Source organism: Ambystoma mexicanum, chromosome 3p (assembly GCF_040938575.1).
Source record: "Ambystoma mexicanum isolate Mex_15411 chromosome 3p, UKY_AmexF1_1, whole genome shotgun sequence".
In the NCBI taxonomy this organism is placed as follows: Eukaryota; Metazoa; Chordata; class Amphibia; order Caudata; family Ambystomatidae; genus Ambystoma; species Ambystoma mexicanum.
Genome location: NC_090925.1, coordinates 891,266,221 through 891,281,303, shown reverse-complemented (window position 1 = coordinate 891,281,303; position 15,083 = coordinate 891,266,221). Strand labels below are relative to the sequence as shown.

The 15,083-nt window shown below is 50.0% G+C and overlaps 1 protein-coding gene across 4 annotated transcripts in view; it reads left to right on the top strand.

The window, feature by feature from the left end:
• Window positions 1-15,083, top strand: part of CHD6 (chromodomain helicase DNA binding protein 6) — a 2,307,824-nt gene that overhangs the window by 1,375,910 nt on the left and 916,831 nt on the right. For all 4 annotated transcript variants that reach the window (XM_069652122.1, XM_069652123.1, XM_069652121.1 and 1 more), the window contains exon 24: window positions 12,189-12,292. In XM_069652122.1, the coding sequence (XP_069508223.1) occupies window positions 12,189-12,292 (104 nt within the window). The remainder of the gene's footprint in view (window positions 1-12,188; window positions 12,293-15,083) is intronic.

Here is a 15,083-nt window from a genome sequence, read left to right as displayed (position 1 = left end):
CTTGTTGGTTGTTTGGAAACGGCTCTCCTGAACACCCATGAAGAACTGCTTGCAAACTTTTACTCTAACTCTCCTGCTGTTCCCATTCTCCTTGACCTCTCCTCTACCTTTGACATGGTTGACCATTCTATCTTCATAAAGCGGCTCCATGATATCCTTGTTATCTCAGACCGAGCACTGGATTGGTTGACCTCCTTCCTCACTGACCTCCCTTCCCAAGTGCTCCTTCTCCACCAACACGATCTCTAAGTATGGTGTCCCCCAGGGTTTTATCCTCTCGCCTTGGCTTTTCAACATCTACCTTGCACCTCTTGCTCTCTTGATCTTTGCCTTTTCTCCTCATTTCCAGAGTTATGCTGATAACGCACAACACTTATTCAAGCTCCCCTTTTACTACTCTTCTTCCACCTCTATCATCCCTCACTGCCTGTCAGCTATTCAGATTTGGTGCACCTCCAATGATCTCAGTCTTAATGCCAGTAAGACAGAGATTCTTCCTATCGGGACTCCTGTTCCATGTTTCCCTCCTGCAGTCTGCCAACCTCCATGGGCTCACCTTCCACTGAAGCCAGAAACCTTGGGGTCATCTTCCACTCCTCTCTCTCTCTTTGCTTTACTCATCACATCTTGGACCTTGCCAAGAAGGCCCACTTTCAACTTCACCTCCTTAGAGGCATTCTCCCTTTCCCCACCTTCCAACAGAAGATCACTCTCTAGAGCTCTGGTGCTCTCCATGCTGGATTACTGTAACAGCCTCTTCCTCAACCTGCCTCTCATCACTCCGTCCTCTTCAACTAATCCAGAATAGGGCTCTGAGACTTAACCTTGGCCTCAAACCCAGGTACTATATCTCTCAGCCCTTAAATTTCTCCAATGGCCCCCAGTTGCTGCAAGGATCAACTTGAAGACCCTTTGCATCATTCACAAGGTGGTCTGGGACCACGCGATCTGCATCTCTCTTACCAAATACTCTCCTTCAAGTTCCCATCGATCTTTTGATCCAACTCTAAGCTGATCAAAGGTTTCTCCAAGCAGAGAGCTGGGGACAGATCTCTCGTTTGCTGGCTCCCTCCTATGGAACAATCTCCCTCTCCCTCTGTCTTGAACTGGATCACCTCAAGTTCCGCAAACAACTCAAGACCTTTCTCTTGTCCTCCTCCTTCCCTCTCCTCCTCCCGTGCTAACGATCCCCTCTGCCGCTGGGATTGTAACTACCCTCTGGGCCCACATCTGCCTGTTGGATAGTTTGTCTGAACCCTGCACCTGTTGGGCGGTAGACTTCCCTTTTCGCATGGGACCCTAATAGCACTTACCCCACCCCACACACCCCTTTTTTCACTCCACTTCCACTCTGCGACTCTCACAAGGCCCAGTAGGACCGCTGTTCGTTTCAATGTATTAATTGTCATTTTCTTTGCTTATTTGCTGCCTTCCCTTTTACCTTGTGCCGCTTTGAAACACTGTCTTGTTGTATAAGCACATACAAATATCCAATAAATAATTATCTTCATCAGAACTTACAACATGATCAAATTCAGAACCTCTCAGAGTGAAGCGTGATGCTCCATTATCAACATACATGAAACCTTTTGAACTCTGACAGCACAATCTACATAGGGAGCAGTAGGATTAAGCAGGATAATCGGAGCAACAATTGCATGGACCACTTGGCTGTCCTAACAGCTATTCAAAGATGATGGCAGAGGAGGCATTGAAAATATTGCACTGACTGAGTGTGGACGGATCACTGTGTCCCCCATGCTGCTGTCTGTTTGGAAATGTGACTTTCCAGTTACCAAATTCTTTGCAATTGAACATTATATACATTTCCAGCATGTCTTTCAACACCGTTTGGATGATCTGTCTGCAGGAAGGGGCAGCTTCCCCTTCCACAGATGGGGGTCTGAAGCCGCCTCTCCCTTGAAAGGGCTGCAGCTGCTGTATTTGTAACACCATATGCTTCCCTTCAGTTCTTTCTGCTTTCTCATAAAGGTGCTGCATAATTAACAAGATTTCAGTCAAATTCTTTCCTTGCTAGCCAATCATGATCAACTTTATCCTGTCAGCCACTTGCGGGACAACAACAGTAGCATCTGTAATTCCAGAATATTGATCAAAACATTGTTTCAGGTAGCCATCAGGGTGCGTGCAGGCAATAGCAGTCTGAGTCAGGAGCTCCTGCGCCCAACGGGTCGTTATTGGGCCTGAGTCCCCTTTTGACAACTCCCCCGAGGAACTAAGACTGCAGGACCTGGGGTGGGAATAGCCCCAGAACACCCAGTGAATCCAGTGCCTGGGGAACCCCGCAAAGGGCTGATTCAGGCAAGGACAGTGGCATGACACGGTAAAGAGGAACTGCCCCGAGTGAGGCCTGATACATGTCGCCGGGATGTAGGCGCGCTCGTGGGCGAAGCGTGGATAGGGGGGGAATTGCAAGACCCCAACGGAGGCCCCCTCAGGGGATGTCACTGCCCCTTGCGCTGTAGAAGACCACACCGAGCGTGGTGCTGCGCCTGGACGGCGACAGCTCAGAGGCTGAGAGGCATTTGAAAGAACGGCACACCCGAGAGGGACGGCCCGCCGGAGGAAGCCGAGTACAGTTGTAGTTGGTGGAAGCCAGCAGAAGAGTGACCCGATTCCCCCCTCTTTGTGTGCTGCAGCCCTCTCTCCCCCCCCCCATCCCGGACAGTGAGCGGGCCCCGAGGCAGACCGCACAGGGGAGGCGTGATTCCGTGGGGGACAGGGCACCAGCGGGCCCGGCCCGACATAGATCAGAGAGGGAGAGGGAGAGGTGTCGCGGGAAGCCAGAAGGAGGGGGTGGGGGGTGGTAGCCCTCCCCCATCGAGAGGCGGTCCTCTTCCTCGCAGCGGGGGCCGATAGCCGTCGCACCAAGGGGAGAGGCGGAAAGGGGAATAATAATTTTAAAAGAACAAAGCAGCCGCGCCTTTTATTAGACGCGCACACAGGGTGCACTATGGACTGCCACCCCCCAGGCTCAGCAACAGTGCACAGGGTGGTTGGAGGACCCTGTGATGAACTGCGCCAACCCACCGACGGGATAGCCCTAGAGGGCATAGGGCTGGGAAGTGCCTCACATGTAAGGCGACGAGGGTGGCAGACATACGGATACTGTTGGGCACACTCTGGCCTACCCAGACTGTGGCGGACCGAGGGAAAGTATAATCTCGAAGCAGCACGCTCGTAACTTACGCCGCAGCCCCCACAGCAGGCACATTGCTCAGAGAAGCATGAGGAGACCGCTTAGGCAAGGGGGAGTGTTACACACCAAGTCAGAGAGAACAACCTCAGCGCACAGACCCCCATGGCAAGGGATTGATCCTGCAGCCACCAGTGAACAGCAAGGACAAAGGGACTGGGGTGGTGGACCCGAATTTGGGGTATACGGAAACCAAACCCACCCCCAAGGTGGCGGGAGCAAGTAACCAACGGGCCCCAGAGGCACTGGGACGAAAGGGTCACCCCCCCCCCCCCGGAACACAGGAGCGAAAGCAAGGACGCCCTCTCGACCTGAAGGAGCATACAAGGCGAACACGGTCGGAGAGTGGGATGGCCCAGGGCCACCGGATCCAACTAGGGGAGACCTATGAAGACAGGGGCCCCCCAGGGGACCCCAACAGCAACCAATAGAATCAACCAAGGTGCGTGGCCCCCACTCATCCCTGGGGCGTGTGCCCGCCTTGCACAGTGTTGCTCAACATGGCACTCCAGTTCAAAGAGAGAGAGGAGTCCTGAAAGGGAAGTAAAAATACCTAAGGCCTCCTGACGGAGCAGGGGCAACAGGCTACGCCACCCGACACACGAGGTGGAAGTGTGGCCGCTTTGTGGATAAGGTTAAGGAGAGGGGGGGTCCTGGATCCCAGCGATTGCAGGTGGAAGCCCCCAGGCCCATGCCCGGGGCATGTGCCCACCCGCAGAAAACTTGTGGTGGTACGGCCTCTGCCCTGGGGACAAGACTAAACTGGGCACAAGAAAATAGACCCACAAGGGGTAGGAACTGAAGGCCCCAAAGGGCTCAGATGGATCCAGCTGGGGCGTGTGCCCCCGAGACTATCTTCTGGGGTGTGTGCCCGCCCCACGTGCGATCCCACCCCACAACCAAAATATGGTCGCCAAACTCTAGGTACTGGCCAACAGTGAAGTGAGCAGGGGAAAAGGCGGGGGCCCCATTCTCCTAAGTAACCCGCAGGCGGGGATTGTCCCGCTGCTACCCTAGTGGAAAGAGGATTAGCACCCCCAGTGGAGCAGTTCCGATTGGCAGATCACACAGAAGAAACAATATCCATGCAAAGGAACATAGCAGCTATACTGCAAGAAATCCGAGACATGCGAGTAGACATCGAGCAACGGTTCGAAAAGATGGACCAGAGATACAAAATGGAAGACATGCTCCAGGTATTGGAGGCTAACCAATCATCGGTTGACATCCTAGAGGCACAGATCGACTCCAGATTGTCCTCCCTGGAGAAAAGACAAGGTGAGAGCCATGCAAATGGATGACTTTGAGAACAGGGAATGGAGGAGCAACCTGCGATTTTTTTTTTTTTTGACATACCAGAGGAAGAAGGGGAAACAGAGAGAGATATGCCAAGTGGTCAAGGCCGTAATTCGCCTCCTGTTTGGGAATGAAACGACGACGGACCCCACCATGGACAGGGCGCATAGGGCTGCAGGACAGGCAGGGGGCCCATGCTCCATCCTAGTCCGCTTTCAATGCTATGAGGAAAAGGTGAAAATCTTGGAGGAGGCTAGGAGAGCCTCCACGATCACAAACAACAACGCAACAATTACAATTTTCCAGGACCTCTCGGCTTTCACTCTGGCCAGATGGATGTGTGGCCCGCTGACGCACTGCTTGAGAGAGAAGGGGGTTCGCTACCGGTGGGGCTATCCCTTCTCATTCTCCTTTGAGCACATAGGCCAACGATCAAAACTGGCACTGAAGAAGATATCAGAGGAGCAATTGGGGAATACGTGGGAACTACGGAGGACCAGAGACCACCCACAGGAGAAGCACAGAGGGAGAAATGCAAGGGGGGAGGCCAAAGGAGCAGGAGACGGGTCCCGGGTTTGAGGAAATTTAAAACGTTGAACACACCACCGCGCAACGAAGACCCCTGAGGTGGCACGATGCGGGGTCCAGCCGGGACAGGTCAGCAGTGGCCGGGAAATAGGCCAGCCGCCATGCCAACAGCAAGTCTGGGACGTAACCTGACATTGGTCACAATAATTGGTCACAGGGATCATCCCACAGGGGGTGGTGCTATTGTTGTGGGGGGCTCCAATTGAGTGGTGTTTATTGGGGTAGGCCCGGGGCATGGTGGGCGATCTGGTGGTCCAGTCAAGAACCAGAAATAGTCTGTTCACATTGGCTGGGCGCTGGGGAATGGGGTCTAGCTGGTCAGAGTTTTGGGCAGGAAGGGGGGTGGTGCCACAGGTTCCTCCATAAGAAAAGGTGGGTAGTTGGTGATAGGCTCTTCCAAGAGGGGAGGGTGGAGGGATGTTGGGAAAGGGGGGGTAGTGGCTTTGGTTGCGATTGGACAGACAACTCAGGATATGGGCCATAGGCAAGGAGTACTAAACGCAAGAATTGGTTGGGTAAAACAAGTAGGAAAGGAAGCTATGGCACTCTTCGAACATTCAACAAATGGCTGACGGCCTACGTGCTCTGGAAATGGGCTCCCTCAATGCTAGAGGTATAAATACACCCACAAAGGGACCCTTTTGGGTAGGGAATTCAAGCGGGCAAAGTTAGATCTCCTTTTTCTGCAGGACACCCACTGGGCTCAGGGTAAAGAAACACCCCTCTGGGGGAGAGGGATCGGGGAGGTATACCACACCTCTTATAAGACAAAAAAAGGGGGGTGGCGACGATTGTCATGGCTAGCGATCTGGGCTTCAGGGTGAAGGGGGTGACCAGAGACCCGGAGGGCACCTGTTCATCAAGGGGGACCTTCAAGGAACCCCCTCACACTGGCAGTAATTTACAGCCCCAACGAGGGGCAAGTGCTTTTCTGGGAAAGAGTGAGGGACAAACTGAGAACGTTCACAGACGGCCCCAACATAGTCGCGGGTGACTTCAATATGGTGCTCGACCCAAAGAGGGACAGGAAAAAGATGTCGGCACAAAAGCATGTAACAGAGGAGGACTCCACATCCCGGAGTTTCGGCAGAATTAATCGTGGGGCTGGTGGACACGTTCCCGTCGTCTTCTGTGGGGAACCCCCCTTTCACATGTTATTCAAAAACCCATGACACATTTTCAAGAATTGACTGCATTCTGGTAGATGAAACCCTGCACAGGCACACACAACACCAGAGAGTAGAACCAGTCCCATGGTAGGATCACGACCTGGTGAGGGTCACTTTGTTAGGGGGCTGGGAGAGCCAGCGGAAGAGGAGGTGAAAGATCCAGTGACAGCCCGAACGGTCCTAGATAATATAGTAGAATACTTTGACCTAAACAATAACGGTGAGGTCAGCCTGCATATTCTGTGGGATTCATTCAAAGCTACCATACGAGGCATTCTGATAAAAATAGGGGCCCAAAAAAAGGAGAGGGACAACCAGGAAAAGACCCTAAGAGAGAAAATAGCCCAAGTCCAACCGGGAGGGACGCCGGGGGAGTCAATCACCCCGGATAAGGCAGCCGCCCTAGACCAATACAAGACCCAACTTAAGGAACTACTACTGGGTAAAACAGAAAGAAACCTCCAGTTCCACAAACAAAAGTATTATGAAAAGGGGGATAGAGCTGACAGCATTTTAGCATGTAAATTGAGATAAATCCAGAGAAGTAGGATGGTCAAAGCTATGAAAACCGAGGGGGCGCTATGCTATGACACTACGCATATAGGGGAAATGTTTCAGCCCTATTATGAACAGCTGTACATGTTGGAGTTTAACGGGGGGGTTCCCTTATCGAAGACTTACTGGCTAAAATACCCATCCCAGGCCAAGATCATGACACAGCGGAAAGCCTAGATGCCCCAGTAACGGTGGAAGAGGGCATAGACGTGATAAAGAGCATGAACGGTGGGACTGCGCCGGGGGAGGATGGATTCTCTGTCAAATTCTATAAAATGTACCGATCCACCCTCGCCCCTCACCTGGCATGGGTTCTAAACGCAGTCCTCAAGGGCGATAATCTTCCCGAGACAATGATGAGGGCCATAATAGTAATGCTTCCAAAGGAAGGCAAGGACCTGACTGAGTGCTCAGCATATAGGACGATCTCCTTACTAATCATTGATGTCAAAATTCTGGCGAAGGTTCTGGGAAAAACGGATGGAGGCAATAATGCCATCCCTGGTCCATGGTGACCAGGTGGGCTTTATAAAAGAGTGCCAGGATGCGGACAATGTCCAGAAGACTATTAACCTGATTCACTATGCACAGGAAACCAACCTGAACGTGAGTCGCCTATCCCTAGATTCAGAGAAAGCATATGAGAGGGTGGAATGGATATACATGTCTATCCTCCTCCAGAAAATGGGATTTGGGGACCAAATGAGAAAGTGGGTTGGAGCACTATACAGGTATCTCACGGCTAGAGTACAGGTGAATGGGGAGCTGTCGGCATTGTTTAACCTCACCAGGGGTACGAGACCGGGTTACCCGCTGTCCCCACTAATATACGCCCTAATGATGAAACCCCTAGCAATAGCAGTGAGAAACCACCCGGGGATTCAGGGTATCGGAAGGGGACAGGTCGATTTTGATTTTGAGTATTTCTTATGCGCACCAAGCAGACTAAACTGCATTTGGGCGCAGGTGTTAACTATGATTTAACCTTTGACTGAGAGAAAGCTGCTGTGGCCCATGTCACTTGGCTCACTTAAATAGGAAGTTTTTAGTGCCTTTCTGAAGCCTTCTAGCGATGGACATGACCGAATGGCAGTTGGTAACTGATTCCATAGCTTCGGGCCAAACACTGAAAACCTCCTATCACCCTTCGAAATCTGTTTAGCCCGGGGTATATCCATCAACAATTTATATCCAGAGCGGAGATCTTAAACTATTCCTGTTCGCCGATGACATTCTGGGGGTACCTGGTGGACCCCCGAAGACCTCCCACCCTTGCTCTCTCTAATTGACACATTTGGGGTCTTCTCGGGTTTAAAAGTCAATAAATCTAAATCCATGCTTCTTTTCTTTTTAAACTTATTTTTTTTAGCTTGGTAGCACAAGAACAGGCAGGTAACAACATACAAGGCAAGTACAGTCAGAACAATGCAGGTAGTACAGACATCTAGCGCAAGTGCGAAAGCCAGTTTGTACACATGAGGGATACATCCAAGGTGGGTGCGTAGCAGGGAAGGGGCAGTTCAGGAGGTGGGGGTGGAGTGGTGGGAAGAAAGAGCTGGCGATGCAGAGAGTGGGGGACATGAATGAGCGAAACTTTGACCAAATGTCTCTGGGTCTTGAGTGGGCAGGCTGTTGTACTGCCCAGGATTCTTCGGTGTCCGAGACCCATGTGGTGTCCGAGACCCATGTGACCGCCCTGATCCACTGAGCATGGGTAGGTGTGGTAGGCCGGAGCCAACAGAGTAAAATGGAGCATATTGCAAGTAGCATACAGAGGTTAGCCAGTTTCTTGGAGTTTCGGCAGAGCTCAGGAAAGTCATGAAAAAGACACCTCATTGGGGATGGAGTGATAGGGTGTTCGAGGATAGCTGACATAGTAGAGCATACTGCACCCCAGAATTGGATGAGACGGGGACAGGACCAGATCATGTGGATTTAGCCAGCGTTATCGCAGCCACACCTGGGGCACTGTTAGGCAGAATCCAGTGCAGTTCCCTTAGGGAGCACTACACCAGATTAGGACTACAGGTGAGAGCAATAAATCCCCTTTGGTATCAGTCTGTACCACAAAGATTTAGTTGGTAGCTGTGGCTGAGCAGTCAGACTTATCTCAAGAGGGAGATGAGCAGTATTCAGGGTTTACACAATAGGCCCACTAGACTATGGCATAAGGAAACACTGACCAAAGCTTGTAGCTAAAAAGTAAATATATATTTATTTTATACACCTAATCAAACACATCTATCACAGGTATCAAACAAGTGAACCAGAGTGAAAACTGAGCAAAATGCCACAGTGAAAACTACACACAAGGGAGGTTCTGACAATTTCTCACAAGGGAGGGAAAACGCAAGTTATTCAGAAATAGCTTCTTACACACCCTAGCAACACTTCCTATTAGCTTGTGACCCTGTTAGAGCAAGACAGTGCATCAGTATAAGCAGTACTTCAATGAAAACTGAGCAAAATGGCATTTTACAAGATTCAACAGTGGGAAGGAAAGGGTAGTTATAAGAAAGGGATGCACCACACAGTACGAATGGAGAATCAATCTCGAGAAAGCAGATCTAACAAATGTGTCCATATTCAATAGGCCTGCGTCAAAGTTAGTGGTACAGGGCAAGGGCCCGGGAGCAAAATGTTCTCGTAGCTGCAGTCAAGTCTTTGGGTAACGATACTTGAAATGGTGGTTGCAAGAGTTGAAAAGACAATGTTAAGAGAGGGGGGCGGCCATCCCAACAGGTAGGTAAAGGATTTAAAACACCTTTAGCACTACCGCGAAGAAAGGGCCGCCTGGCGGAACAATGTACCTTTAAAGTGAATAAGTGGTTCCTGCTGTGGCGGTTGTTCCTGGTAGTTCCTGCATTTCGAGGGGTCCAGCAGAGAAAGAGAGGCTCTCGTCGTGGAGGAAGATTCGAGGTACTGCACTACCCAGGGATGAAACCAGCCGCGGTGCTGCCAAACTAAGTGCCAACACTGCCAACACTGACGTAGTTGAATGAATTTGGGAGTCCTCTCCTTGTGACGGGTGGGGTGGTGGCTAAGGCCCCCAGTCCAGTAGATGTAGGCCGCTGAGGGGCAAGCGGGGCGCCCGAGGCCAGGCAGCGACACGACAGACAGTGCGGGGGTCCTCGAGTCCCAGGATATTCAGATGGAGCTGGGAATCCAGTTGGCACACACCTCAGTGGAGGGGACCAGCGAAGAGCACCTCCCACCTCAGATTGTTAGGGCCCGGGGGTCCAGTTCCCCAGCTGGTGTGTATCGGCACAAGGAAAGGTAGGCGTAGCACTGCAGTGCAGTCCTCACACTGGTATTCAGTGGAGGATAGTGAAATCCTTGCCTGGGGGGGGGGGGACGCGTCCAGGGGCCAGCAATGGGTGGGATTTGTCAGTATTTAAGAGGCGCGCCGGATGAGGGGGCCCAGCGCCCTGGGAGTCCGAGTCCCCCACAGAAGCGCCCGCCGAGTGACATTAGGAGCGGGGGCTCAGTGTGCCCGGTGGAGTAGGGTGGTAGTAGAATGCGGCGCCAGTCGGTGTGGGAGCTGGCAAGAGAGGGCTCAGATAACATAATAACATGTTCCTGATGGATAAACTGACCGCAATGGTCAATGACGACCTGGATGCCTTCAGGACTGCCTGGGATGGTGTCAAACAAAAATGGGGATGGGAAGTACACTGAAGAGAATGGATAACTGACCCTAACTGGAAATGGACACCAGGAGACCACGATCTTAACTAAGGAAAGGGGAGGAGGGAGTCGGTCCGGGGGATGAACAGAGATGCATGTGAATTGGAGATCATTGGACTAACATATCATACCTGAATCCGATGATAAAATTGACACTCCAACTGGGAGGAGATCTAAGCCCACAGCACAATCCATGCCAGATATAAACACCACAGGGTACTTGGTCAATACTGTGTAACAAAACCACTATAGTTTGTTGTTGGGGGAGGGTGGGGGGTGAGCTAAAGTTAACCAGGTGCTTCAAGAGGATGCAACAAAGTTTTCACGTGATATGTAACACTTTGTTTTGTTCTTTAAAAAAAAAAGCCAATAAAAACCAAAGTTTAAAAAAAAAAAGATTTTCAGCTGTTCCAGATAGTCTGCAGGATTTTCACCTTTAGTTTATTTAGATGCGCTTATTTTTGAGCAAATCGTTTTCCTAGGGATGATTTCAATAATGAACTGTACTGATCTATCAATAAAAGCCTTTAACTCATCAGTGGCTGGTTTCTTTGTTGCTTAAGCAGGACAAAGATATCTACGTATAGAGCAGCTTGGAGCAATTGCTTAAGATCAGCACATGTGGGTCGATAGCAGTCCATTGATGTCCTACAGTTCCCTCCAAAACTTGACTGGATCCTGTCGGATTTTAGGGAATTTCTGAACAATATTAAACAGGTCAGTTACACTCCACAGGGCGTGCATGGTAACTCCTCCTCCAAGGAGCTGTCCTTAAGGGAATGCTGCAACGTTGCTGGGTGTGGGGTAGCCTTAGAAGGTACGGGAAGCATCTTGCGATAGAGACCCAAAGAGCCTGGATACTTGGGCCTGGAAGGTGTCCGGGACAGAGGGTGATCGGCACAGGCTATTAAGTGATGTTATTGAGGTGGACTGGTTAAAAGATGGCAGTTTGTTCAAGGAGGATCAGACTGTGTACTCTTTGGTGTGGGACGGAAAGCTGTCCCTGTAGGGTATTCAGTGCCAGATTCAGGATTGCAGGTTTACAGGAGTGAAGAATGTCCTCGGGTTCAGGCAGGGGATTCTTTCGTTCGGGGTACCCCTTTGATGACCGGATAAAAGCGACTATAACTGTCTTGTGTTTGGGCACCTGTAAGTTGGCGTTCTGTCTTTAGTGTCTTAACTTGTTCCTCTAGCCTTTCCTGTGTGTCTTTAAACGCTCATGTTTATTGGTTCTGACTGTCTCTTCGTGGTTTCGCTTGTACCATTCTAGTTAGCTATCTCACTGTTGCTGGTGCGCCTGTGCTCCTTTTCCTTCCATTTCTTTTTGCACTACTATAATCTTATCGAAATCAAATGTGCCCCCCTGGAGCAATTGTCTTTTTCCGTGACATAACTTGCCCTCATAAGAATAGGACTGTGACAAAGAAGAGTGACTAAGTGGTGATGCTAAACTGAATGACTGTACAGCCTGTGAAACTCAGGTGAGACATGGCAGGTAGAACAAACATTGACAATACGGGAAATACGGTTACCACGCAGCATCTGCTACAGTAAAAGAAACCACTAAATGTCTAAGAAGTTAATAATTTAGTTTGTTTTATTGGGATTGTTAAATTTAATTTCTATATTAATCTTTCTGAATATTTTAACCCCTGCTTACTTTACTTCCTTTACAGAGACCTGGAAATGGTGCTTCCAGATGTCGACTATGTGGAGATACCAGTGGACTGGTGGGATGCTGAAGCAGATAAATCTCTCCTTGTTGGAGTTTATAAACATGGTAATTCATGCATTTGGTTACCGAATCTTCTTTTTACATTATATAAGCAAGATATTACACCTGGCCAGCAGCAGTTACTACTTCCATTCATGTTATCTATTCTTCTAGTGCATTTATTCTACCACATAGAACATAGAAATTCTCTCAAACACATTCTGGACCAATATTTTTTTTCAGCTCTGTCGTGGATGGCCACAAGAACACACCAACTCTTGAAGACAGTTCAAGGGTTTTATTAAAATGTTTGAATAGGGTCTCACTAAGGTGGTTCCTGTTTCTAATGGTTCATTTCCTCCTACGGATTCCTCATCTCAGATATTAGATCACTGCATTGCAGTCCCCTGAGAGAAGTTCGACAACGGGCGCCATGTGGTATCCGTTTCGAAGTCCCTTGATGGTTCCCATTCCCACATTCGGATGTGACGTCGATGATCCTATAAATAGCACGCACTGCGCTCTGTTGTCTCAGTTCTGTTTTTATGCATACTCAACGTGCTCTTGGAACGGTTCAACTTCGCCTCTGAGAATTTTTCTTCGAGCGTCATACTTTTTGTGATTATTTCACCATGTTTACGCCTAAGGCTTCAATAGATATGCGCACTGTGATTCGAAGATGTCAGTCGCAGATCTGCACATAATTTGTCTCTGCTGCTTAGACGAGGTCCATGCCGTTGTCTAGTGTTGCTGTTGCCAATCAATGACTAGCAAGGCATTGAAGGAGAGAAGGTCGAAGATAACACTACGACCATCGGTGTTAAAAATCCCCATCCTCCACACCTTCAAAGAGAAAGTCTTCCACAGGTCAGAGTTCTGCGGGTGAAAAGTCTCCTTAAAGGCAAAGGAAATGGTCCAAACACTCTAAGAAGTCAAGATCTAGTATTGAATACCATCATTCCCCTTCTTTGTCTTCGAAGAAGAGCAAGAAAAGATGACACCATTCGAGGGGATTGTGTCCTCCGATGTATTCCACATCTATGACAGTAATCACCACAGCAGAATGCCTCAGAAAAAAAATTTGGTGTCGATGACGTCGATACGCTGTCCTTGAGGGCCTCCGTCGAGGGTCGACGTCACTGGATGTTATATATAGGACGCACAGCGCCTGTAGCCTCAGTTCTGTTTTTTTCCGCGAACGTGTTCACCTCGGAATCTGGGCGCGCTACGATTCTTCTGAATCGTTTGTGTACTTCGTATATTTCATTTGTGAAGATGTCTTCCTCTTCTTCTACTCCGAAGTCCGGCTTCAAGAAGTGTTGGGACTGCGGCGCTAAAATGTCCAATATGGACCCCCATGACGTCTGTCTCTGGTGCCTGGGTGAGAGCCACGCCACCGACGACTGCGATGACTGCCAGTCCCTGACCTTGAAGGCCTTGCGGGAGTGGAAGAAGAAATTGTCGGTAGGTGAAGTGTACAAACCCCGTAAGTCGAAATCCGCTGGACTTTCGACCAACGATTGATGGGGCGACTCTCCTTGTCGGCTTAAGTCCAGGGGGTCTCGGTCCCGGAGTGGTTCCCGACATTCCTCTGCCTCTTCTAGGGATTCACGGAAGCTCCGTCACCGGATGCCTTCCTCGTCCGAGGACTCCGCCAGACGGCGGGTGGCTTGTCCCACCAAGCATTCATCCCTGGCGTAATGGGACGCATTTCGCAAGGAGAGTATTAGGGAGAATTCTCTGTTAAGGCTAATTTCCCAAACCTAGTGAGTCCCACAGCAGCTTTGCTGGATTTTTGGGGTTTATTTTTTTCTCCTGCTAAGAGTGAGACTCTTTTTCTCCCACTCTTAGGCATGATTTGAGAATGTCCTTTGACTATGTAATGTGTTTTATGGGCTATGGGGTCTTTTACTCCATAGGGCTTCATTGTGTTTTTGGTAAGTGTGTTACACAGCACCCTCAGTGCAGTAACACAGGGGTGTCATAGTGACCCCCAAACATAGACTCCATACCCTGGGACGGACTACTGTCTCCCAGGGCATGTAAAGTCACCATTGGCTTTACTAGCCTTAAATTGTGAACAGAACCAGTACAAACCATCATATTGTCGAAGTACTGGTAGGGGTAATTCGATTACCCCTGGGTCTGTTTTCCAAGGGGGCACTGTCCAGTCCCCCCTTGTCGAGTTTCTGGCTGGTGGCAGTGGATACCACGCGAAATATTCCACCGGAATATTTCCTATGGGATTTTCCCATTCATTTTAAACGCACCACTTTTTGGTGCAATGTTAAAGGTACCGCTGGGTTATTTATTTAATATTTATTCCCCGGTTGGGTCTTTTTGCCAGAACTCTGTTTTAAAATGGCGTTTGTGTTCGCCTCTGAAACTCTAACCCAAGTCGAGCCCTTTGTTCCACTTTTTGGCGGGCTTCTCCACAGAAGCCCTCCAAATGGTGCCACTCTGTCTGGGGTCAACAGGATGTGTGGGAGGGGGATTAGGCACCCTGGACTGAGTCGCACTCTTGTGTGATTGGCCCAGTGGTGAGCCGCCCGGCTCATCACTTAGCATGTTTGAGTGACAGCTAGGCTGATGAGTGGGGGTTTTGCTGCATAAAAGCATGACTTTGGGGACTGGAACTTCAGAAGTCGCCACAGAACCTAAAGAATCCAAAGAGGGGAGAAGCTGAGCCATCTACAACGACGACACCACTGGTGGAGCCCTGCTGTACGAAACTCGCCACTTTCCCGACGACAGAGGAGATCTTCTTCCAGGAGGGTCGTCTTCCCCTTGAGCTGGTGGGACCAACCAGTTTGCCTTTTTCTCCTTCCTGGATCGTCTCATGGTCGAATCGCCCGTG